Source organism: Bufo gargarizans, chromosome 4 (assembly GCF_014858855.1).
Source record: "Bufo gargarizans isolate SCDJY-AF-19 chromosome 4, ASM1485885v1, whole genome shotgun sequence".
NCBI lineage: Eukaryota > Metazoa > Chordata > Amphibia > Anura > Bufonidae > Bufo > Bufo gargarizans.
The window spans coordinates 377,934,723-377,961,295 of NC_058083.1; the positions used below are offsets into that span (position 1 = coordinate 377,934,723).

Consider the following 26,573-nt stretch of genomic DNA (forward strand, 5'->3'; position numbering starts at 1 on the left):
AACCTTATAATCCCCCACCCATTGCCGTGTCCCTGCCATATGCTTCCTCTAACACAGTGGCACAGATTCTGTGGTAGTAATGGGCTGAAAAATTGCTGATAGCTTCCCTGCCCCACGGTATGTACAGAATATGGGGGCTTTGTGTATATTGTATAAGCAAAAATAGCATATTGCAGTATTATTAGTGTGAGCAAGGTATAGCATTGGTGTAATAATGGCAGAGCATCGATGTGCACTTTGCTTCGAGGCATTATTGGTGTGTACAATATGAGAATTATAGCACAGTATAATGTGTCATTATTGACAAGTATTGCTGTGTACAGTACAGTAGTGGCAATATATTTTGCTTATGCCATATGATGTTCATGCCTTTATTTCTTGTATGTTATGGCAACAATATTAACTTATAAACATTATTCAGAGTACATGGCAATTTTTTCTCATGGTAAGGCCTGTCCTGTGCATTGCGGTCTGCAATGCATGGGCACCGACCATGTGGCTGCCATAGGCATGCACTACCTTTTTGCAGTGCAGAGGCACAGACAGAAAACCCACAAAAAGGACTCTGGAGTGGTTTAGTGCCTCCGTGATATGGTGCACAAACTCTGTTGCCCGCATATTGCGGACCCTCTGTTTGCGGGACACAATACAGGCCGTGTGCATTAGCCATACAGGACAGGAAGCCCAGGGAGTACAGTGGGGCAAAACAGTATTTAGTCAGCCACCAATTGCGCAAGATCTCCCACTTAAAAAGATAAGAGGCCTGTATATTTCATCATCGGTATCAGAGACAGAAAAACAGGAAAAAAAAAAATATATATATATATACAAAAAGTAAAGCACTCCAGCACTGGATACTCTTGCGTAGTCTGTCTTCATTGAACAGCCATCAGTGAACAACTCCAAACGTGGATATCACCTCCCCACACCTCTGGACAGAGTTACATGTTTTGAACCCGTTTGGTTCTTAATCATAACCATCATAAATTTATGATTAAGAACCAAGCGGGTTCGAAATATGTAAACCTGTCCGGAGGTGTGGGGTGGTGATAGCCACGTTTGGAGTTGTTCACTGATGGCTGTTCAACAAAGACAGACTACGCAATATTATCCAGTGCTGGAGTGCTTTACTTTTTGCATTTACTACGGGAGTCGACCTTGATATACTTCGTGCACGGAGTTCAACTGGGTGAGCTGGATTTATCTTTTCTATGTGAACTTGGGGAAAAAAAAATCCAGAAACTCACTGGTCTGATTTTTAAAGCATTTGCAAATTATGATGGAAAATAAGTATTTGGTCAATAACAAAAGTTCATCTCAATACTTTGTTACATACCCTTTGTTGCCAATGACAGAGGTCAAACGTTTTCTGCAAGTCTTCACTAGGTTTTCACACACTGTTGGTGATATTTTGGCTAGGCCACTCCAGGACCTTGAAAATGCTTCTTACGAAGCCACTCAGTCATTGCCCGGGCGGTGTGTTTGGGATCATTGTCATGCCGAAAGATCCAGCCACGTTTCATCTTCAGTGCCCTTGCTGATGGAAGGAGGTTTTCACTCAAAATCTCACTATACATGGCCCCATTTATTCTTTCCTTTACATGGATCAGTCGTCCTGGTCCCTTTGCAGAAAAACAGCCCCAAAGCATGATGTTTCCACCACCATGCTTCACAGTAGGTATGGTGTTCTTTGGATGTAACTTAGCATTCTTTCTCCTCCAAACACAAGTTGAGTTTTTACAAAAAAGTTCTACTTTTGTTTAATCTGACCATATGACATTCTCCCAATACTCTTCTGGATCATCCAAATGCTCTCTAGCAAACTTCAGACAGGCCCAGCATGTACTGGCTAAAGCAGGGGGACACGTCTGGCACTGCAGGATTTGAGTCCCTGGCAGCGTAGTGTGTTACTGATGGTAGCCTTTGTCACTTTAGTCCCAGCTCTCTGCAGGTAATTCACAGGTCCCCCCGTGTGGTTCTGGGATTTTTGCTCACAGTTCTTGAGATCATTTTGACCCCACGGGGTGAGATCTTGCGTGGAGCCCCAGATCGAGAGAGATCAGTGGTCTTGTATGTCTTCCATTTTCTAATAATTGCTCCCAAAGTTGATTTCTTCACACCAAGCTGCTTGTCTATTGCAGATTCAGTCTTCTCAGCCTGGTGCAAGTCTACAATTTTGTTTCTAGTGTCCTTCGACAGGTCTTTGGTCTTGGCCATAGTGGAGTTTGGAGTGTGACTGTTTGAGGTTGTGGAGAGGTGTCTTTTATACTGATAAGTTCAAACAGGTGTCATTACTACAGGTAACAAGTGGAGGACAGAGGAGCCTCTTAAAGAAGAAGTTACAGGTCTGTGAGAGCCAGAAATCTTGCTCGTTTGTAGGTGACCAAATAATTGTTTTTACCAAGGAATTTACCAATTAATTCATTACAAATCTTACAATGTGAATTCCTGCCCCCCCATTCTGTCTCTCATAGTTGAAGCGTACCTATGATGAAAATTACAGGCCTCATCTTTTTAAGTGGGAGAACTTGCACAATTGGTGGCTGACTAAATACTTTTTTGCCCCACTGTAGCAAGTATGGCACTACTAAGTGCTGTACTGACATTAACACTCCCCCTCACCCGATGGCGCTGCCCTATGTCCTCAGTGGGAAGCTTCAGGACTAGTGTTGAGCGAACTTGTGTTTTAAGTTCGGCGTCTAAAGTTCGGGTTATCGAAGTATCCCGTTATGGATTCTAAATTCTGTTATGGTCCGTGGTAGCGGAATCCATAACGGGATACTTTTATAACCCGAACCCGAACTTTAGACGCCAAACTTAAAACACAAGTTCGCTCAACACTATTCAGGACATAAAGCATGTAGGTGCGCACTAGGGCCTTATGCTATGTGACATCAGGATGCAGTGCACTGCTGGACGCCAGAACACAGTGCTGCATTGAAGAGTGGTGGTGTCTGGAGATACAGTGCTTTGCAAAAGTAGTCACCCCTCCTTTTTTTCCGTATTTTGGTGCCTCAAAACTTAGAATTAACATGGATTGTTTGGGGATTTGCATAATTTAATTTACAGAACAGGCCCACAACTTTGAAGATTTATTTTTTAAATTTTATTTATTTTTTATTAAGAAGCAAACAAGAAATAGGACAAAATAACAGAAAAAGTCAATGTGTATAACTATTCACCCCCCCCCCCCCCTAAAGTCAATACTTTGTAGAGCCACCTTGTGCGGCAATCACAGCTCCAAGTGGTGATGGTGTTCTTTGGGTGATGTGATGTGTTGGGTTTGCGCCAGACATAGCGTTTTCTTTGATGGCCGAAAAGTTCAATTTTAGTCTCATCAGATCAGAGCACCTTCCTCCATACATTTTGGGAGTCTCCCACATGCCTTTTCACAAACTCGCAACGTGTTTTTGTTTTTAGCTAAAAGTAACGGCTTTCTTTGGCCACTCTTTCAGAAAGCCCAACTCTATGGAGCATACGGCTTATTGTCGTCCTATGTACAGATACTCCAGTCTCTGCTGTGGAACTCTGCAGCTCCTCCAGGGTTACCTTAGGTCTCTGTGCTGCCTCTCTGATTAATGCCCTCCTTGCCCTGTCTGAGTTTTGGTGGGTGGCAGTCTCTTGGCAGGTTTGCTGTTGTGCCATGTTCTTTCCATTTGGTTATGATAGATTTGATGGTGCTCCTAGGAATCATCAAAGATTTGGATATTTTTTTAATAACGTAACCCTGACTTGTCCCTTACTTGTTTGGAGAGTTCCTTGGTCTTCATGACAGTGTTTGGTTAGTGATGCCTCTTGCTTAGGTGTTGCAGCCTCAGGGGCCTTTCAAAAACAGGTGTGTATATGTAATGGCAGATCATGTGACACTTAGATTGCACACAGGTGGATATCATTTCACTATTTATATGACTTCTGAAGGTAATAGGTTGCACCAGAGTTTTTTTATGGGCATTTATAACAAAGGGGTAAACACATACGCACATGCCAATTTTCTGTTTTCTATTTCTAAACAATAGTTTTATTTATTTTTCTCATTTCACTTGACCAACTTAGACTATTGTGTTCTGATCCATCACATACATTTAGATTAACAAAACATTGAACTTAAGGCTGTAATGTAACAAAATGAAAAGGGTCAAGGGGGTGAATACTTTTGCAAGGCACCGCATGTATTAATTTTAGGGTATGGTCATCTCATTTTCATTATTAAGAAGAGGCTATCTATCCAGCCATGTGAAATTTATTTTTGAAAATTGATTAGAATATCACAAAAAAACATCACTGTTCTCACCAGTAGGGGAGCTCTTGGAGTCATTAATGGGCCTGGCCAGCTGAGGTGAAGAGCAGAGTGGCGAGTGTGACATGCGTATTGTACATGGCCTGTCAAATGGAAATGTGTTCTATATGCGGACAACATATCCCGCTGAGTTTGAGACCCCTGTTCTACAATATATAATAAAGGAAAGGCACAACATAAGTCATAAGAGTAAAATGGGGAATACAAGTAGTCATCTTCAATTAGTGAAATTGGTAACAAAAAGCTGGTGGGAGTTTGGGCTGCAGTCCTGCACTTTTGCGTTTTTTGTCGCCTTCTTTTTGCACCTGTATTTTTGCCAGCTCCAGATATTCGTTGAAGGTCTATGGAAAATATTAAACTCCGGACACTCCAGTGATTTTAGTTTTGTTTTTTTGTCTTTTTTATTATTAGGTGGTGGTGTTTTGTTTTTGTTTTTAAAGAAAAAACAGTATGCTGCAGCTTTTGGCGTTTTCCCCGGCTGTATATTATTTTCTGCAGGCACTATTAAGAACATACAGTGTCGTGGATATTTTACCACAAATGATCTGGACATTGTGTGTTATGTGGGGTATTAGCACAGTGATTTTGTTGCTTGTCCATTGGTAGCCTTACGTTCTTATCACTTATTATTATAGTATTATACCATTTCTCTAACATAGCATCATGCGGGTATTTTAGATGAAGAAAAAAAAGCTGTATAGCACTGTTCACACTTTACTTCCCAACTGCTTTACTATGGAGCTTTATCATATAGGCACTTACCTACTTATTTATTATATACTATGTTTATTTTGCACATTCATTACTATTAGGCCTCTTGCACACGAATGTTTTTTCATTCTGTGTTCATTCCTTTTTTTACAGAGCGCATACGGAACCATTCATTTCAATGGGTCCGGAAAAAAAAAAAAAGGAAGGTACTCCGTGTGCATTCTGTTTCCATGTTTCCATTCCGCAAAAAAAGTCTTCTGAAAAGAATGACCCCTAAATCCCTTTCCTCAGATACTGAGGTTAGGACTATATCACTGATTTTATATTCTGCTCTTGGGTTTTTACGTCCCAGGTGCATTATCTTGCACTTATCAACATTAAATTTTAGTTGCCAGATTTTTGACCATTCCTCTAGTTTTCCTAAGTCCTTTTCCATTTGGTGTATCCCTCCAGGAACATCAACCCTGTTACAAATCTTTGTGTCATCAGCAAAAAGACACACCTTACCATTGAGGCCTTCTGCAATTTCGCTGATAAAGATATTAAACAATATGGGTCCTTATGTAAGTCGTTTCAGACCCTGCAGCAGGAATTTAATATCCCTAAGGGATGGTTTTATAAATATCTTCAGGTGAGGCATGCTCTTGAGGTTACGCTGCGGAAAGGATGTGTGATAGCCCAAATGGAGGTAGTTCACAAGCTTGTCCTTCGGACAGGGGGGGGGGGAAGAAAGGGGTGATATCGCAGGTATACGCTCTTTTACTTGGTAAATTCTTAGAGGGGTTTCCGCTCTCAAGAATGAAGAAATGGGAGGCTGACTTGGGTGATATGTCTAAAGATGAGTGGGAGGATATTCTGGAAGGTGTCCCCAGGGTGTCCTTGAGTGAACAGGGTAAATTGTCCCAACTATTTATCATACATAGAGTATACAAAACACCGGTATTCCTAAAAAAAGTGGGAGTAAGATCTGATGACAGATGTCCGAAATGTATGGAAGATGGTGCGGATTTGCTGCATATGTTGTGGTCTTGTCCGGTGATTGGGAAATATTGGGATGCTGTAAGGAATATGATTAATAGTAAAATGACGTTGGGAATTCAAAATGACCCTAAGGTGTGCGTATTGGTTTATGTATCTGAGATTGGAGGGAATGACTGTCAAGGTGGCAGTGGGAAGGTTGTTGTATGTGGCCAGGAAGCTGGTGGCTATGAGATGGATCCAGGGGAGTCCGCCTACATTGGAGGAGTTTGAGAGGAAGGTGCATGATATGTTGATATTAGAGAAAGGGGTGTTTGTGAAAAGAGGGTGTCCTCAGAAGTTTGATAAACTGTGGAGTGATTGGTTGTCTCATACCCATGTGGTCATATAGGCTCAGACAGATACAAGACTAGTTTACAGGGAGGGGGGGGGGGGGGTGTTGGGGAGGGGGGTATGGGAGGGTTTGGACATCTATAATTCCTGGTGTCTATTGTGTTCTTATGAGTATATAGTTCATGCAGATACTAGTTTTGTAAGGGTATTGGTACTGATATGATACTGATGTACACTGATTCTGTAATGTGGATGGAGTAAGAAAAGACATTGTATTGATTTGTAAACTTCTGTCTTTCGGGGTTTAATAAAAACGATTTGATTCAAAAAAAAAACAATATGGGTCCCAGAACAGATCCCTGAGGGATTAACTGCCGCGGATTGCAACACCCTGTCAGAGGCAGGGTGCCGGCAATGTGGTTCTGCCGCCGGCTGTATTTGTATATTAAACGTTAATTATCATTGGTAGCGCAGTGGCCACAGCCCCTCCCGTCCACCACGCTCTCAATGGAGGCAGCGGCAGCAGCAGTAGGGCTGTGGAGTCGGTAGATAAATGCTCCGACTCAGACTCCTCAGTTTTTGGTACTTCCGACTCCCCTGTATTTAATATGCGAATGTAATTTATACATTCCTTGAAGGAAAGAAAGGCAACATACATGTCATTACCACAGAACTACTGGCTAGGAAGCTGCTGGCTTCTCCTTTGTGTGCTGATCTTCTGCTGAAGATAAGGCAGTGGGGGATCCAGGAAGGGGCATTTATTGTAAAACCTGATTTCCCTAGTAGAATCCCATAGTCATGTTTAAAGTTTAAGCTAACAATCTGAGTTTACAAGTTTTTATAGCCTCAGCTGAATGACAGCAGTTTTTCAAATGGCTTACAGCTTCAGTCTTGAACTATTGACTACCCATTCCCTTCGCTTATACAAGTGTCTAGTCCTGCAAAACACATATTTACTTAAATCAGTTATCAGTGAGAGGCCAGGTTCACCATGGGCAACGTTCCCTGTAACCGCTCCTTAACTGTGCGTTGCGTGCCATGTAGTGAAGCATATGAAAAGCATGCTTCTTCATGGTCACTTAACGCGTTTGTTTTGCGGTAACGTGATGCACTGCATGCATTGGCCTTTATTGTTACAGTAGAGAAGCAATTAATTATAACTTTTTGCGAATTGGGACATTTAAACTTGTTTTTTTTTTTATTCCAATTAAAATTTATTACGAGTCGGAGTTGGTTCATTTTTGTCGATTGACTCCAGGTACCCAAAATTGCCTCCGACTCCGACTCCACAGCTCTGAGCAGCAGTACAGGGAGGAGGGAGAGACCGTTGCTGCTGAGAACAGCGCAATCCATATTCTCTGATACTAGGCTATGCAGTAGCACAGCCTAGTATCTATAAAAGACAAGTCTCGGTATTGTATCGATACCAAACTAAAAGTATTGATTGGGTATCGAAAGTTCGATACCCGAAACAACCCTAGTCACCATACAATGTAGTGAAAAGCTGGAAAAAATTCCAAATGGGGTACAATGTCCGTACGATTGCAGCGATACCACATATATTGTTTTCCTTGTATTTGTATACAGAAAAAAATAGTTTGGAAGCAAATAGATTTGATCTTGAAGGTTCTCGTTTCCTGTCCGGAAGGGGAAAGGTCTCTTGTACGTGCTGTCATGGGGCGCAATGGAACAAGCAAATTAGCACATTGGATTTTTTTTTACCAGTTGCAGATAGGCTTTATACGTTGAGGAGGTCCGCATACGACTCCACAAGGGCGTCTCTTCCCCTGCAATTTTCTTTTACTGCCCTTGCCCTCTCCAACGCTGTATAGACAGCACCCAAAAGGAGGTCCTAGAAATCATTATCTGCACAAGCTGCTGGTCTTGGGCTAGGTCTACACAACGACATGTCGCATGACAATAGGACACAACTACACTGCAACATATGTTGTGCAAAATTTTTTATAATGGTAGTCTATGGTGTCGCACTGAGACATGTGACGTGACAGTCACAGAAAAATCCATCTTGAATGGGTTTTTTGTGACTGTCGTGTTGCAGTGCGACACCATAGACTACCATTATAAAATTTGTTGAGCAACATTGGTGCAACAAAATGTCACGCGACAAATGTCGTTGTGTAGACCTAGCCTTAGGCTAGTTTCACATCTCTGCTCTGAATTCTGGCAGGCTGTGCAGGCAGCAAACAGCCTGCCGGATTCCTCTGGACACGGCGCTGCCAGATACAAATGAAATGCCTGCTGGCCCATTAAAGGGGTTTTACCATTTCAGACAATGGAGGCTTATAGCTAGGATATGCTCCCGTTGTCTGATGGGACCTGCACCTACAACGAGAACGGAGCGGGGAGAGCTGTGGCTGGAGGACCCTGGATTTCCCGGCGTCCGTCCACCACCAATCGCTTCTCCCATAGAAGTGAATGGGAGCGCACCAAGCACGCACGGCCCCTGCTCCAAGCACTCTGCTATTTTCGGCGGCCCCATAGAAATGAATGAAGGACGGCTGCGCATGCACCTCAGTTCATTTCCTCGCTGCGTTCTCATTGTATGTGTGGGTCCCAGAGGTGGGACCCGCACCTATCAGACAATGGGGGCATATACTAGCGATATATCCCAATTGTCATAGATGGTAAAAAACCCTTTAAGCATAATGCGGTCCAGTGGTGCGCCATACGATGTACACAAACTGCTGAATGCTGCGGTTTCAGGTTTGTCTGCTGAAACAGGGTGCTGAAGTTTTACACCAGAGGTGTTAAACTAGCTAGCTTTAGGCTAGTTGCACATTAGTGTCAGAGTTAGGGCAGGCTGTAACGGGAGGGAACAGCCTGCCGAAATGCTGTGCACTCCAGTATTGCCAGAGATTTGCACGCAACACCGCGCCTGCATTTATCGCACGCCATACCGCGCCTGCATTTATCGCATGCAGAACTGGAATGTTGTCCAGGTTTAAAATCTGCAACATATCAAATTTTTCCGCAGATGTGATGGGTTGTAACACATAGGGTGAAACCCACAGCAAAACTGCATCAAAGCCCACAGTTAATACACCATCATGTTACTCTGAATTCTGGTCAGGGGTCTATGAGAACCGTACTAGCAAGGTTCCCTTAAAAGTCAGTAATTTGAGTTTGTTATAGACAAGTTATTAGATACTAATTGATATTCCATATTCATTTTCAGAAACCATTATTACCTTTAGCACACATCCATCTTTCACCAAGTTATCTAGTTCATTACTTATTACCGTATTTGCAATTTATGAGATGCACCTGATTATAAGACGCACCTAGGTTTTTGAGGAGGAAAATTATTTAAAAAAAATATATATATATATTTTGAACCAAAAGGTGTGCTTTTGGTGGGTTTTGAACTAATGGTGGTCTGTGGATGATGCACTGTTAGAGGGGGGGGGGGCATCTGTGGATGACGCATATATAGCATCTTATGCTATCTCCCCATAACAGTGTCCCTGTGTAAACAGTGACTCCAATACACCGGCCCGCGCACAGCAGTCTTCATATGCTCTTTTGTTTTCAAAAACACACTGCTGGGCGGTAACTTCCGCCCAGCAGTGTGTTCGGTGATGTTACCGGCTCTGAGGGGCGGGCTTTAGCTCTGCCCCAGCCGTTTTACTGGCTATGGCAGAGCTAAATCCCGCCCATCAGTGCCGGTGATGTCACCGGGTTTCCTGTCAGCCCCATGGAGAGCCCCGGTACGTCACTGGAACGCCTAAAAATGCTCCGATGCTCATGTCAGGGGGGCTGCCGGGGTGAAAATGGAGGGATGTCCGGGTTCAGCTCTAAACCCGGACAACCCCTTTAACCTGTGGGTTACCTTTGTTAAAATAGTGAGTACTACAGAGGATTGCGCTATCAAACTACCATAGCAGGCCGGGCCGGCAGCGCAACATCACTCAGTTCATCCCACGCCTGCTCCTCCCACTTTATTAATGAGTCAGGCGGAGTGGGCGCGTGAGCGAGTGAGTGACGTTAAGCTGCCGGCCTGCTACGGTAGTTTGATAGTGAGTACAACTGCAGAGGATTGCGCTACTTTAACAATGCTAACCCACTGGTTAAGGATTAAATGACTACACTTTACATATGAAGACTACTGTGTGCGGGGCCCGGTGCAAGAGTACAGTGACTGCATTGGGCCCCGCCTCCAGCCCCTCCTCCCTCCCCACCGATAAAAGTGATATATTGGCGTTATTTACACGTGAAAGCAGGTGACACACTTTCGCGCTGCTTAGTATGGTTGTATTGCAGCCCTGAGGTCCCGGTTTCAAATCTGAAAAAGGGTGAAATCTGTGTGGAGTTTGTATGTTCTCCCTGTGTTTGAATGGATTTCCTTCAAATGTTCCAGCTTCCTCCCACAATCCACAAACATTCTGATAAGTTCATTCAGAATTTCAAGTGTGAGCCTCAATGGGGACAGGTAGTGAGGAGGGAGATGGTACGACGATACAGGAATAAGTAAACACTACAAAAACTAATAAAAAAAAAAGTGAATGATAAATAGGTATTCTGAATTGCATGTTCTAGTAGAAAAGATATGCTATGGAGTAATAAAAGGCCTGCACTAAAAAAAAAAAAAATTAGGCCTCATGCAGAGGTCCGTGGAACATGGTCCGTGAGATACCGGACTGGCAATGCAGGAGCGCACGGCGTCATAGCAACCAATGACGCCGTGCGTTCCTGCAATGCCAGTCCAGTGCATGAGGCTTTAACAGTTCTGGTACTTTGTCTAGTTAGTCAAAAAGCTAAATAACATTTTTTCACACATGAAGGCATCTGTTCCTTAGCAACACAATCACCAGACGATTAGAAGACGTAACATGACTATGACAGGCATCCCATTCAGCCCTGAATATCAGAAAAGCTTATTAGCAGCTATGGATGTAGGAGGATTCCCATCTGGAAAGCTTGTTATGTAAAACTTAAAGAACAAATTACTGAATATGTGTCCCTTTACCCCTGCGGGCCACCACTGTGCTTCAAAAGCATGGTACTCATCGGTTCTCTTTATAAAAAAAAAAAAAAATCTATATTTTTCTGAAATTGCACAATGCAGTAAGGGTCAAACAAGAGAAGAATATATGCAATAAATAGGATATTTAGCGAGGAAAAAATGCAGTTGATCCACTTGTAGCTAAGGCTACTGTCACACTCGCGTTTTGGACGGATCCATCATAGATCGCCAAAGAACTGATCCGTTACAATAATCCGTTTGTATTATCTGTGACATAGCCAAGACGGATCAGTCATGAACTCCTTTGAAAGTCAATAGGTGCCAGATTGTGTCAGAGAAAACGGATCCGTCCCCATTGACTTACATTGTGTGCCAGGACGGATCAGTTTGGCTCAGTTTCGTCAGGCAGACAGGAAAACGCTTCAAGCAGCGTTTTTGTGTCCGGCTCCAAAGCGGAATGGAGGCTGATCGGCGGCAAACGGATGCATTCTGAGCAGACCCTTTTCTATTGAAAATGCTTTAGAATGCAAACCGATCCGTTTTGGTCCGCTTGTGAGAGCCCTGAACGGATCTGACAAACGGAAAGCCAAAACGCCACTGTGAAAGTAGCCTTAGTGTACAGTCAAAAAGTGGTGCAAATAACAGATTCTCCGCACAGCAACTGTGAACCAAAAATCTGCAGCATTTATAGTAGCGGGAAAACAGATCAAACGCTGCAATACCACAGCAAAAAAACTGCCCATTTTGGGAGGTTTTAGCAGCGTCATATTTCACCCAGATCAGCTACGAATCTTTCACGATTCCGCTATGTGTGGCCAGGTCAAGAGGACACTGTACTGTGCCATCTCACCAGTAGTCCCACGGGTACATTCGAGTGGCAGTGGGCGTTCACGTCATCTATACCAGCAGTCTGACGCCAATAATTCTAGTAGTTATCCACCAGCTAGAGGAGGACTTGTTGCTACAACTTTGCAGGATAAGTTGTTGAACTGGATGAAGGTATGTCTTATCAGCTTTACAAACTATGGGGGTCATTTACTATCAGATATCTGCCAGGTCTTTGTATTGTATTTTTGCATTTGTTCGTTTGCACACCAGTGTGGTGCGGGTGGGGAAAGGGACAGGCCAGCAAGCCCCTCTCATTTATCATTTTCAACGCCTGTTTTAGGCATAGAAAAAGGTCTAAATTGAAGCCAGACAAGGAAGCTGTCTTACATTTAGGTCCCTTTCACACGAGCGTTATTTCCGTGCGGGTGCAATGGCTGACGTGAACGCATAGCACCCACACTGAATCCTGACCCATTCATTTCAATGGGTCTGTGTACATGAGCGTTGTTTTTCACACATCAGTTCTGCGTTGCGTGAAAATCGCAGCATGTTCTATCTTCTGCGTTTTTCACGCAGCCCTGGCCCAATAGAAGTTAATCGGGCTGCGTGAAAAACGCATTGCATCCACAAGCAAAAATGCGGGTGCGATGCGTTTTTCACTCATGGTTGCTAAGAGATGTTGTTTGTAAACCTTCATACGTGAAAAAAAAAAAAAAAAAAAAAAAACGGAAGAATTGCAAACAACATCTTCTAGCAACCATCAGTGAAAAAAGCATTGCATCCGGATTCCTTCAATTTTTCACTGAATCCCCGTTTACAGCTAAAATAATGTCCCCCATAGTGTAGGACTATTTTTTTTTTTTTTTTACTGTCCCCAGCTTTAATAATGTCCCTCGTGTAGGCCCCCTGGTAAAATAATGTGGCCATATAGCTAAAGTGTACCCGTTTTTAAACTGCCATTAGATGGGTGCACTCCTTTCCATCGGCTGTTTAAAAATGGTCCCATTGATTTCAATGGTGTCCGTCTGGTGTAAGGCCCCTTTCACACGGGCGTTGCGGATTGGGGCCGGATGCGTTTATGGTGCGTTCAGTGAAACTCGCACTATTTTGCAAGTGCCACCAATGAATATAATACTGGGGTAGGGGGGCGCACTACACCAATGTTATTATTGGTGGGGTGGGCACACTGCGCCACCAATGAAAATAACTAACATTTAATACAGATACAGGTGACCACTGCGCCTGAGGTGTTAACTGCCGCTGATCGCAGCTCCCTGTGATAGAGGTCGGGTGCCGGCTATGTGATTCTGCTGCCGGCACCCGACCTCTATCACAGGGAGCTGCGATCAGCGGCAGTTAACACCTCAGGCGCAGTGGTCACAGTCCCTCCCCTCCTCATTGGTGGCAGCAGCAGCACAGGAGGGAGGGAGAGACTGCTTCCTTCTCCCCTGTGCTGCTGAGGGAACAGCGTGTGCCATGTTCTGTGATATTAGGCTGCGCAGTGGCACAGCTTAGTAACGGTAAAAGGCAAATCCCAGTATCGAATCGATACCGGTACAAAGGTATCAATTGTGTATCAATAATTCGATACCGGGTGCAACTATTTCTGAGTTCAGGAAAAAGTCACAGAATGTTCTATATTGTGCATTTTTCCACGCAGCCCTGGGATTCAGTGAAAAATGGAAGGAATCCGGATGCAATGCTTTTTTCACTGATGGTTGCTAGAAGATGTTGTTTGCAATTCTTCCGTTTGTTTTTGTTTTTTCACGTGAGTGAAAAACTTCTCAAAAACGAATTGCACTCTGGTGGAAAAAACCCGAAACACTAAGGCCCCTTTCACACGGGCGAGTTTTCCGTGCGGGTGCGATGCGTGCGGTGAACGTATTGCACCCGCACTGAATCCTGACCCATTCATTTCTATGGGGCTGTGCACATGAGCAGTGATTTTCACGCATCACTTGTGCGTTGAGTGAAAATCGCAGCATGCTCTATATTGTCTGATTTTCACGCGACGCAGGCCCCATAGAAGTGAATGGGAAGCGTGAAAATCGCAAGCATCCGCAAGCAAGTACGGATGCGGTGCGATTTTCACGCACGGTTGCTAGAAGACGATTGGGATGGAGACCCGATCATTATTATTTTCCCTTATAACATGGTTATAAGGGAAAATAATAGCATTCTGAATACAGAATGCATAGTAAAACAGCCCTAGAGGGGTTAAAAAATAAAATTAAATTCTAGCGCTGTTTTACTATGCATTCTGTATTCAGAATGCTATTATTTTCCCTTATAACCATGTTATAAGGGAAAATAATACAATCTACAGAACATCAATCCCAAGCCCGAACTTCTGTGAAGAAGTTCGGGTTTGGGTACCAAACATGCGCGATTTTTCTCACGCGAGTGCAACGCATGACAATGTTTTGCACTCATGCGGAAAAATCGCGCATTTTCCCACGACGCACCCGGCTCTTATCCGGGCAAAAAAAACTGACGCCCGTGTGAAAGAGGCCTAAGGTTTCTTTCACACGGGCAAGTTTTCCACGTGGGTGCAATGCGTGAGGTGAACACATTGCACCTGCACTGACTTCGGACCCAATCATTCTATGGGGCTGTGCACATGAGCGGTAATTTTCACGCATCACTTGTGCGTTGCGTGAAAAATCGCAGCATGCTCTATATTGTGCAGGCCCCATAGGAGTGAAAATGGGATGCGTGAAAAATCGCAAGCATGCGCAAGCAAGAGCGGATGCTGTGCGATTTTCACGCATGGTTGCTAGGTGACTATCGGGATGGGGACCCGATCTTTATTATTTTTCCTTATAACAGGATTATAAGGAAAAATAATAGCATTCCTAATACAGAAAATTAGGGATAGAGGGGTAAAAATTATATATATATATATATATATATATATATATATATATATATATATATATATATATATATATATATATACACATATAAATATACACACACACATATACATATACAGGTCCTTCTAAAAAAATTAGCATATTGTGATAAAGTTCATTCTTTTCTGTAATGTACTGATAAACATTAGACTTTCATATATTTTAGATTCATTACACACAACTGAAGCAGTTCAAGCCTTTTATTGTTTTAATATTGATGATTTTGGCATACAGCTCATAAAAACCCAAATTTCCTATCTCAGAAAATTAGCATATTTCATCCGACCAATAAAAGAAAAGTGTTTTTAATACAAAAAAAGTCAACCTTCAAATAATTATGTTCAGTTATGCACTCAATACTTGGTCGGGAATCCTTTTGCAGAAATGACTGCTTCAATGCGGCGTGGCATGGAGGCAATCAGCCTGTGGCACTGCTGAGGTGTTATGGAGGCCCAGGATGCTTCGATAGCGGCCTTAAGCTCATCCAGAGTGTTGGGTCTTGCGTCTCTCAACTTTCTCTTCCCAATATCCCACAGATTCTCTATGGGGTTCAGGTCAGGAGAGTTGGCAGGCCAATTGAGCACAGTAATACCATGGTCAGTAAACCATTTACCAGTGGTTTTGGCACTGTGAGCAGGTGCCAGGTCGTGCTGAAAAATGACATCTTCATCTCCATAAAGCTTTTCAGCAGATTGAAGCATGAAGTGCTCCAAAATCTCCTGATAGCTAGCTGCATTGACCCTGCCCTTGATACAACACAGTGGACCAACACCAGCAGCTGACATGGCACCCCAGACCATCACTGACTGTGGGTACTTGACACTGGACTTCAGGCATTTTGGCATTTCCCTCTCCCCAGTCTTCCTCCAGATTCTGGCACCTTGATCTCCGAATGACATGCAACAGTCCAGTGCTGCTTCTCTGTAGCCCAGGTCAGGCGCTTCTGCCGCTGTTTCTGGTTCAAAAGTGGCTTGACCTGGGGAATGCGGCACCTGTAGCCCATTTCCTGCACACGCCTGTACACGGTGGCTCTGGATGTTTCTACTCCAGACTCAGTCCACTGTTCCGCAGGTCCCCCAAGGTCTTGAATCGGTCCTTCTCCACAATCTTCCTCAGGGTCCGGTCACCTCTTCTCGTTGTGCAGCGTTTTCTGCCACACGTTTTCCTTCCCACAGACTTCCCACTGAGGTGCCTTGATACAGCACTCTGGGAACAGCCTATTCGTTCAGAAATTTCTTTCTGTGTCTTACCCTCTTGCTTGAGGGTGTCAATGATGGCCTTCTGGACAGCAGTCAGGTCGGCAGTCTTACCCATGATTGCGGTTTTGAGTAATGAACCAGGCTGGGAGTTTTTAAAAGCCTCAGGAATCTTTTGCAGGTGTTTAGAGTTAATTAGTTGATTCAGATGATTAGGTTAATAGCTCGTTTAGAGAACCTTTTCATGATATGCTAATTTTTTGAGATAGGAATTTTGGGTTTTCATGAGCTGTATGCCAAAATCATCAATATTAAAACAATAAAAGGCTTGAACTACTTCAGTTGTGTATAATGAATCTAAAATATATGAAAGTCTAATGTTTATCAGTACATTACAGAAAATAATGAACTTTATCACAATATGCTAATTTTTTTTAGAAGGACCTGTATATATACACACACACACACGTCTTCTTTCTTCGTCTTTGATGCCAAAAGGTCCTTTTCCTCCCAGGTCCTCAAAGAAGATGAATGAAGACGAGCCAGGCTTCGCAAAAAAGTGGATGAGACGAGTTTAATCATTTTTATTTTTTAACCCCTCCATCCCTAATTTACTTTGCATTCTGTATTAAGAATGCTATTATTTTCCCTTAAAACCATGTTATAAGGGAAAAAATAATAATCTACACAACACCTAACCCAAACCCGAACTTCCGTGAAGAAGTCTGGGTACCAAACAAACCGATTTTTCTCACGCGCGTGCAAAACGCATTAAAATACTTTACACTCGCGGAAAACTGTGCATTTTCCCGTGACGCACCCACATTCTATCCGGCTCTCACGTGTGACGCCCCTGTGAAAGAGGCCTAAAAGCAATTGCAGACAAGACTGACTTACTTGTGTGCAAAACCATCAGTTTTTTCCTGAACAGATCCTAACACAATCAGTATCGGCTGTTTGAAAGGGGCCTCAGGCCTCTGGACTTGATAATCAGTTAAAGGGGTTGTCAGTTATGAAAAAAATATAATATAACACTGAAAATTTGATATATAATTGAGCTAAGCAAGTTTTATGCTAAAAAAATATAAATGTTATATATATATATATATATATATATATATATATATATATATTATATTTTTTTTTTATTATTTTTTTAGGGATCGACAGATTATCGGTTTTACCGATATTATCGGCCGATATTGAGGATTTTGACCGCTATCGGCATCTATTTTGCCGATAGTGTATGGGGAACACAGATCGCGCTGCTGTCAGCACTCTCAGTGTTCCCCTTAGCAGCACAGGGGAGAAGGAAGCAGTGTCTCCTCCCCCTGTGCTGCTGCTGCTGCCAATGAAAGGACAGGGGGCAAGAGAAGGGGAGGGGCTGTGGCCACTGCACCACCAATGAAGCTTAATCTCTCATTCATTCATATACAGGAGGTGGCTGCAGAATCACATAGCCGGCTCCCGACCTCTATGAGCGGCAGCTGCGATCTGCGGTAGTTAACCCCTCAGGTGTCGCGGATCGCAGCTGCCGCTCATAGAGGTCGGGAGTCGGCTATGCGATTCTGCAGCCAGCTCCCGCCTCCTGTATATGAATGAATGAGAGATTAAGCTTCATTGGTGGTGCAGTGCGCCCCCCCCCCCCCCCCTCTCTCTCTCCCATGCGCCCCCCCAGAACACCATCCCCACAGTGAAACATGGTGGTGGCAGCATCATGCTGTGGGGATGTTTTTCGGCAGCCAGGACTGGGAAACTGGTCAGAGTTGAGGAAAAGATAGATGGATACAGGGATATTCTTGACCAAATTCTGTACCACTCTGTGCGTGATTTGAGGCTAGGACGGAGGTTCACCTTCCAGCAGGACAATGACCTCAAACACACTGCTAAAGCAACACTTGAGTGGTTTAAGGGGAAACATGTAAATGTGTTGGAATGGCCTAGTCAAAGCCCAGATTTCAATCCAATAGAAAATCTGTGGTCAGACTTAAAGATTGCTGTTCAGAAGCGCAAACCATCTAACTTGAAGGTGCTGGAGCAGTTTTGCAAGGAGGAATGGGCAAAAATCCCAGTGGTAAGCTGTGGCAAGCTCAGAGACTTATTCAAAGCGACTTGGAACTGTGATTGCCGCAAAAGGGGGTGAATAGTTATGCATATTGAGTTTTTCTGTTATTTTGTCCAATTTGTTGTTTGCTTCACAATAAAAAAAAAAAAAAAAAAAATCAAAGTTGTGGGCATGTTCTGTAAATTAACACCTTAAGGACCCGGCTAATTTTCACCTTAAGGACCAGGCCATTTTTTGCAAATCTGACCAGTGTCACTTTAAGTGGTGATAACTTTAAAACGCTTCAAATTTATCCAGGCCGTTCTGAGATTGTTTTTTCGGCACATATTGTACTTCATGACACTGGTAAAATGAAGTAAAAAAAAAATACATTTTTATTTATAAAAAAAATACCAAATTTACCAAAAATTTGTAAAAAAATTGCAAATTTCCAAGTTTTAATTTCTCTACTTCTATAATACATAGTAATATCTCCAAACATATTTATTATTTTACATTCCCCATATGTCTACTTCATGTTTGCATCATTTTGGGAATTATATTTTATATTTTGGGGATGTTACAAGGCTTAGAAGTTTGAAAAAGCAAATCTTGAAATTGTTCTGAACTTTTCAAAAACCCAATTTTTAGGAACCAGTTCAGGTCTGAAGTCACTTTGTGAGGCTTATATAATAGAAACCACCCAAAAATGACAACATTCTAGAAACTACACCCCTCAAGGTATTAAAAACTGATTTTACAAACGTTGTTAACCCTTTAGGTGTTCCACAACAGTTATTGGCAAATAACAGGGTTAACAGCCAAACAAAACTAATTATTTATGGCCCCGATTCTGTAGGTTTACAGAAACGCCCCATATGTGGTCGAAAACCACTGTACGGGCACACGGTAGGACACAGAAGGAAAGGAATGCCATACGGTTTTGGAAAGGCAGATTTTGCTAGACAGTTTTTTTGGACACCATGTCCCATTTGAAGCCCCCCTGATGCACCCCTAGAGTAAAAACTTGAAAAAAAGTGACCCCATTTTAGAAACTACGGGATAGGGTGGATGTTTTGTAGGTACTAGTTTAGGGTACAATGATTTTTGGTTGCTCTATATTACACTTTTTGTGAGGCAAGGTAACAAGAAATAGCTTTTTTGGCACTTTTTTTTGTTATTTACAACATTCATCTGACAGGTTAGATCATGTGGTATTTTTATAGAGCAGGTTGTCACGGACGCAGCGATACCTAATATGTATACAATTTTTTTTTATTTATGCAAGCTTTACACAATGATTTCATTTTTGAAACAAAAAAATATGTTTTAGTGTCTCCCTAGTCTGAGAGCCATAGTTTTTTTAAAGTTTTTGGGCAAATATCTAAAGTAGGGTCTGATTTTTTGTGGGATGAGATGACGGTTTTATTGGCACTATTTTGGGGTGCACATGTGTGACGAAACCAACCTCGCCACGGCGTTTTGGAGGGGGCTGTTTGCCAGCCTCCTGCCTAGGATTACAGCCCTTTGAGATACTTTTGCTAACTTTTAAACCCCTGAACCTATTCAAGTGAATTATACTGGTTAAATTGATGTAAGTTCTATGTATGGACAATGTAAACTCACAAAGTTGTAACAATTTATAATAAGTGTAACTTGTCTGTTTGGGAGGAATATGCTGGGTGTGTTTCTATTGTCCCATTGTGTGTTTAAATGGTGATGTCTGTCCTGTTGTCTCCATATGTGTATTGGCGATTTCCCTTTGTCCTGAGAGATAATTGGATTGCTCCTCGGTTGTCTCCAGGACAGAGAGGAGGAAACCATGATGCATTGTGGGGATGTGTTGTATCTGTCCTGTGTCGCAGTCTTCCTTCTGGTCCCCTAGGGCAGTGTTTCCCAACCAGTGTGCCTCCAGCTGTTGCAAAACTACAACTCCCAGCATGCCCAGACAGCCTTTGGCTGTCTGGGCATGCTGGGAGTTGTAGTTTTGCAACAGCTGGAGGCACACTGGTTGGGAAACACTGCCCTAGGGGCATGTCAACCAGATGGGGACCTGCATAAATACGGGCGGGTAGCTGTTTTTACATTCAACATAGAGCCTCGTCTCATGTGTATGGGGATTGCTATACGCTGTTCCTGTTTCCTGTGGTGGTATCGGTGTCGAGCGGAGTGCTTGGAGTCCCCGGGAGCATCCATTAACGGAGGTACCCGGTCGGGGTGCTAGGAGATCCGTTACAATATGACTTTTTGATCGCTTGCTATTACACTTTTTGTGACATAAGATGACAAAAAATTGCTTTTTTTACACCGTTATTTTTATTTTTTATACGGTGTTCACCTGAGGGGTAAGGTCATGTGATATTTTTATAGAGCTGGTCGATACGGACGCGGCGATACCCAATATGTATACTTTTTTTTTTTTATGTACGCTTTACACAATGATTTCATTTTCGAAACAAAAAAAAATAAAAAATAAATGTTTTAGTGTTTCCATAGTCTAAGAGCCATATTTTTTTCAGTTTTTGGACGATTATCTTGGGTAGGGTATGATTTTTGCGGGATGAGATGACGGTTTGATTGGCGATATTCTGGGGTGCATATGACTTTTTGATCGCTTGCTATTACACTTTTTGTGATGCAAGGTGACAAAATTGTTTATTTAGCACAGTTTTTATTTTTTACGGTGTTCATCTGAGGGGTTAGCTCATGTGATATTATAGAGCTGGTCAATACGAACGCGGCGATACCCAATATGTATACTTTTTTTTTATCTATGTAAGTTTTACACAATAATATTTATGAAACAAAAAAATAAATAAATCATGTTACAGTGTCCCCATAGTTTTTTTTTATTTTTTGAGCCATTGTCTCATGTAGGGGCTAATTTTTTGCAGGATGAGGTGACGGTTTGATTGGTACTATTTTGGCGTACATGCGACTCTTTTGATCACTTTTATTACCTTTTTTGGGAAGTAAGGTGGGAAAATGTCAATTTCCTGATAGTTTTATTTTTTTATTTTTATGGCGTTCACCGTGCGGGGAAAGTAACATGACCGTTTTATAGATCAGGTCGTTATGGACGCGGCGATACCTAATATGTGTAGTGTATATATATTTTTATTTTTATTATTCAGTGATAAATGTGTTTTTATTATCTTTACTTTTTTTCACATTTTTTTTTTTACATTTTTGGGACCCAGACCCACTTGAAGATCCAGTGGGTCTTATGTCTGTATAATACAGTACAATATATATTGTACTGTACTGTAAAAAAAAAAATTAGACACTGGTCATTTTTACGTTTCTGATCCCTGCGGTCAGGGACCGCAGGGATCAGAAACTACATAAAGCTGAATTGACCTGCGATCGCTGATATTTCGGGGGGGGGGGGGGAGTAAATACTTTTGCTAGGCACTGTAAGTGTATAAAATAAATACAAATATATTTGATAAATGTAGTTCAAAGTACGACAATGCAGACTCAAACAAAACGGACTTCAGATATTCCACTCATGATAAATTACACCCTTTCCTGTGCTTCCTTTATTCATGCTTAATGTTTCAACGGGTTAATGGCCGAATTGTAGTGTGTTGGCCAGTAATGACCCCCTGTGGCTTATGGCCTCACATTCCTTCTGAAACTGGGCAAGGGAGTAGAGGATGATGGGATGGTTGGGCTCCACATTGCCTTTGTTTTGAAGAGAGCGATGATGAACCATTTAGCTCCAGTCACCAAAAAGAGTGGCTGGAGGACACATCAGATAACATTATCCGAATCATATGATTGGGCAAAAGGAATATAAGGTGTGTTTGTCCAGCCAAAGTTTAAAACAAAAAAAAAACATGTGGTTTTGTGGGGGAGAGTCTGTATGTGGAGCTAAGCGATATCAGGACAGGGCTCCCTCGATGAAAGGGCTATAAGAATCCAATGCCAAGCTCCTCTGGCAAGAATAGCCGAACCAGATCTTTAGTAATGAGAGTTTAGTCTTAATACAATTCCTTTTTCTTACCTTTGTATTGTTGGTCTGTAACTTGTATGCATTGTTGTTAAATTCATATTAAGCCGCTACGTTTAATAGCTGCTGTGTTGTCCTGTTGATGGAACCCAGTTATATTCAGTACTAGCAGAAGGACCCGGCTTTGCACGGGTATATTTCATCTATTTCTTTTAATGTATGTATGTGTGTCGTTAAAAAGATAATGATAGTATCCAGTAGAACAGTGATATCTACTGTACCCCACCCTTTAACAGTGATCTCCACAGTACCCAGTCTCGTTAACAGTGATTTCCACAATAACCACCCCCTTAACAGAGACCTCTACAGAGTTCTGTTCCCTTAAAATGTGACCTCTACAGCACCCCCGCCCCTTAACACTGACCTCCACAGAAAACCGTCCCCTTAACTGTGACCACCACTTTATTAGTGATTTCCACTTCACCCCATCCCCTTAACAGTGGCCTCTAAAGAAATCTGCCCCTTAACACTGACCTCCATAGCGGACAGTCCCCTTAACTGTGACCTCCACAGCAGCCTGCCCCTAGGGTGGCCAGAGGTCCAGTTTTAGGCCGGACAGTCCGGCTTTCAGACTCCATGTCCTCCGTCCGGCGCAGGGATGTTCTTTTGAACAGCTCACTCTTAGGCTAGGTCTACACGACATTTGTCGCGCGACATTTTGTTGCACCAAGTCGTGTAGACCTAGCCTTAGACAGCAGCACTGTGCTGTCTGAGCGTGAGCTGCAGGGAGAAGGTTACCCTCCCTCCCACCCCTGAAGCTGAGAGAAGTTGATTTTTACCTTCATTTTTACAATCACCGTCGGCTGCAGAGTGGAAGGGGTGTGGCCTAACAGTCAGTGGTGTGGCTTAAAGGGCCTGGGGGGCGGGATTGGTTGGCCCAGTGACACTATTGAGGCTGTTGCCCTCAGGAGCTGGAGTATCGTACAGGCGCAGGCACTCAGAGATACTGCGCCTGCGTGGAATTTCGGAGGCCAAGAGAGGAGGACACAAGGATGGTGGGGTGAATAAACTACACGACGTAGTGGAGGGAGCGGCGCCGTTGGGAACGGATGTGGGAGTACGTTTATTTCTTAGGAGGCGTGCTGGGCTTGGAAGAAAGGCGGGCTGGGCACTGCAGGGGGGCGTTACTGGGCACTAGAGGAGAGTAATAACGCCCCTCTGGGCACCTTGTAAACTAATTTGCATATCACAAAAATCGCTTTTTTATAAGAATGAAAAGTGGAATAAAAGAAAGAAGACACATGTAGGTAAGAAGGTACTTTATTGCACATTGCTATGTTAACAGTTTTATATGCTCAAAATAGGTGACAGATTCCCTTTAGGGGCATTTGGCAGCAGATTTGTACCTATTAAACCGTCTGACCTGTTGCATGTGCACTTGGCAGCAGATAGCATCTGTGTTGGTTCCATGTTCATATGTGTCTGCACTGCTGATAAAAATACCGCCTGGTCCGGTCATTTAAAGTGCAGAGGGCACAGCAATTGCAGAGAGAGCCGAGGCATTAGATGTAATTTTTCTCAGCAATACAGACACATATGAACATGGGACAAACACAGCCTTCAGCTGCTAAGTGCACATGTAACCGGTCAGCAAGTCTCATATGTACAATTCTGCTGATATGAGTTACCCTTTAAAGGGCATCTGTTTTCATCCAAAAATCTAATTCATCCAAATTTATTATCTTCAGGACAATCCAATGTTCCATTTTCATTTGTTATTGGGCGTTTTTGCACCATTTTGGCCATGCCCATGATGTTTATTTTTTTTCTATGGGTTGAGTATTTTTATTTTAAGGAATGGGGGGGTTATTTGAACTTTTAGATTGCCCTTTGTGTTCACTGATGGCTAAATAGCCATCATTGAACACTTCATTTGGAATATACCAATAAAATGCTGCCACCTAGAGGCCTGTATTGGTATATTCCTGAAATAGGCACAAAAGCCTGCTTGAGGTTTCGGTGTATTTCAGCGAAGTAACACGTTCCCCGATCTCAGCCGGGGATCGCTGTTACCGGACTGGAAGCACGCGACTTCCGCTTCCCGACTGATCAGATGCTGTGGTCACATTTGACCACGGCATCTGAAGGGTAAAATGAGCGCGATCAGCCGTACATGTGCCGCGGGCGGGTCTATGCTATTTAAATTAGCAGAAACCTCTCGGCTATGGTGCCTGCTGCACGCGCGAGCGGGCGCTATGTTTAAAGACCAGATTGACGACATACATGTTCGTCATCGGTCCTTAAGGGGGCCATCATTTTTGTCCAGGCCAATTTCATTAGTTTGTTTTCTAGATTATTCTGTTGAACCACAATTCAAAAGCATTGAGGGACATTTATTAAAGGGGTTGTCTCATGACAGACAATGGGGGCATATCGCAGCAGCACAGCCTAGTGTCGTTAAATAGTAAGACCCAGTTTCGTATTGATCGGAGTCTAAAAGTATCGATTGGGTATCGATACCCGATGCAACCCTACACAGCATGCAAACACTCGTTCATCAGTATTACACTGCCAGATGATAGATAACGAGGGTTACTACGAACGCTCATTAGTAATTATCTGCGGAAACAAACAGCAGTTTTAATACAGGCTCAAGAAGGCACCAGCGCTCCTGCGAGCCCCACGCCATACATAGTACAGCGGCTGTGCTTGGTATTGCAGCTCAGCCCCATTCATTTCAATAGGTCTGAGCTGCGCCTAACTCATGTGACATGTCACATGGCCTAGGAAAAGGTGGAGAAGGCGTTGCTGCCTTCTCAAACCGCTGATCTTGGGGGTCGCGGGCGTCAGACCGCCACCGATCAGATACTGATGACCTATCCAGAGGATTAGATCAACAAAAGCACCGTATTAGCTGCATGATGGGTGCAAACTGCACCAGAAAGACCCCACTGCCTATAATGGAGTTCCTTGGGTTTCCATCAGGGAAGCAGATATTTGGTCCATGATTTTTGAAAGAATCTCCAGAGTCTCCAACACCAATAAATACAAATCTAAATTTCCAAAGAGATAAAATTATCATCAGCCAAGTCCTTGTTGGACCAGTTCTTATAGCCAGCCAAAGCTCATAGAGTAGGTAAGGCAGTGCGCAAATGTTTTAGGCTTGTCCATTAAGGAAACGTTGCGTTTACAAGTACTAGTATTGAGCGAACTCCTCTTTTCAAGTTCGGCATACAAGGTTTGTCTACGAATTCCTTTATGGACTCCGCTACCAGGACCATAACCCGAACCTCGTACCCCAAACTTGATAACCCCTAAATTATGTTTTCACCACAAGAATAGCTCAAGAGGAGATTAAAGGGGTTTTCCAGCCTTTACCTTAAGTGGCGAGAATACACTTAGCAGTACTTATCCTATCCTTCTGTCGCTCGCCAATCTCACAATCCTGGCGGGGAACACAGCCAACTGGCTACAGACCTTTCCTGTGACATCTCGACTGTTTACATTATGCGGCTGAACAGGAAGAAAGATGAGCTATGAGCAGTCAGCGGTGTCATCCCAGCCAGGACGCTGAAAGGCTATGCCCTCACAGGTTAGAACCATTTCAGGTACTGGCCCACAGAGCCCCAACAGGTTCTCATCTATACATTTCTAATACAAAACTAAAACCCCTTGCTTCAAGAGGGTGATGAGCATTTCCTTGTCTGCCGTCCATGCCAGCACATGTACAGCCACAGGCTACCAGGGGAAGACTGTATGCCAACTATGTGCCCAGCCACTAGACACTGGGACAAACGTCGGAGGTTCTCTACTCCATCTTCACTCCCAGGACCACACAGCCCGTGCACTTACCTTCTGGTTGTTGACAGAGGAGCCCGAGTACATGTAGTAGGCAATGCCAAGCACCCAAAGGAAGGCGAAGCACAGAAGAATGCGAGATTTCCTCCTCATTGTACCCGCAGCAGCGTCTTGAGGCGGCCACAGGCGTCCTACGCTAGCGCACGCTTCCTCCTCCGCCCGCCGAGTGCCGTGTAATCGCCCGCAGCGCCAGCCACCGACTCCGTCTGCAACAAGGCCAGCAAGCAGGAAGCAGCCAGAAATCACCAGGTCATGAGGCAAAGGTCAAGCTGCGCCCCGTCAGCCAATCGCAGATCACGGAGGGGTTTGCTGGCGTGGATGGGCGGAATTAGTAGTGTTGCCATGGTTACACTACGCCGCTGCCTAAGGGCAGTCAGTGGAGAAGGAAGCAGGATGGGCTTCACCGTCTTCTGGCGAAAGCACTGCGCGTCATCCTTCCAAAATGAATACGGGGGTGCCATTTCACTTTCTTCC

General features: G+C 43.4%; 1 protein-coding gene across 2 annotated transcripts in view; it reads right to left on the reverse strand.

The window, feature by feature from the left end:
- The window catches only part of GALNT2 (polypeptide N-acetylgalactosaminyltransferase 2), a 134,298-nt gene extending 107,941 nt beyond the window's left edge, over positions 1-26,357 (reverse strand). For both annotated transcript variants that reach the window (XM_044289816.1, XM_044289815.1), the window contains exon 1: positions 26,094-26,357. In XM_044289816.1, coding sequence (XP_044145751.1) covers positions 26,094-26,192 — 99 coding nt within the window. In that variant the 5' untranslated portion in view covers positions 26,193-26,357. The remainder of the gene's footprint in view (positions 1-26,093) is intronic.
- Between the last annotated feature and the right edge of the window lie 216 nt (positions 26,358-26,573).